Source organism: Geospiza fortis, unplaced genomic scaffold, assembly GCF_000277835.1.
Source record: "Geospiza fortis unplaced genomic scaffold, GeoFor_1.0 scaffold172, whole genome shotgun sequence".
Lineage (NCBI taxonomy): Eukaryota > Metazoa > Chordata > Aves > Passeriformes > Thraupidae > Geospiza > Geospiza fortis.
Window position 1 is genome coordinate 11,702,693 of NW_005054309.1, and position 364 is coordinate 11,703,056.

The 364-nt window shown below is 65.9% G+C and overlaps 1 protein-coding gene across 1 annotated transcript in view; it reads left to right on the forward strand.

The window, feature by feature from the left end:
- The window catches only part of IGSF10 (immunoglobulin superfamily member 10), a gene marked incomplete at its 5' end in the record, with an annotated part of 12,069 nt that overhangs the window by 10,768 nt on the left and 937 nt on the right, over positions 1 to 364 (forward strand). The window contains one exon of the mRNA XM_031055447.1: positions 6 to 358. Within this exon, the coding sequence (XP_030911307.1) occupies positions 6 to 358 (353 nt within the window). The remainder of the gene's footprint in view (positions 1 to 5; positions 359 to 364) is intronic.

Genomic DNA, 364 nt, shown 5'->3' on the forward strand with positions numbered 1-364 from the left:
CCCAGCCAGCTACCTGTGCAGGGCCCACAACGACGCTGGGGACTCCTCCCTCACCATCCCTGTGGTGGTCACAGCCTACGCCCCACGGATCATGGGCAGACCCCCCCCGGCCATCCACACCATGCCAGGGGCAGCAGTTCAGCTCCACTGCGTCGTGCTGGGCATCCCAAAGCCAGAAGTCACCTGGGAGTTACCTGACCACTCCGTACTCTCCACAGCTCACCAGGGCCGGGGCTCTGGGGGTGAGCTGCTCCACCCCACGGGGACTCTGCTCCTGCAGAACCCCCGACCCTCCAGTTCTGGCACATACAGGTGCACAGCGAGGAACCCCCTGGGCACCGACACTGCAGCCACCTACGTCCAC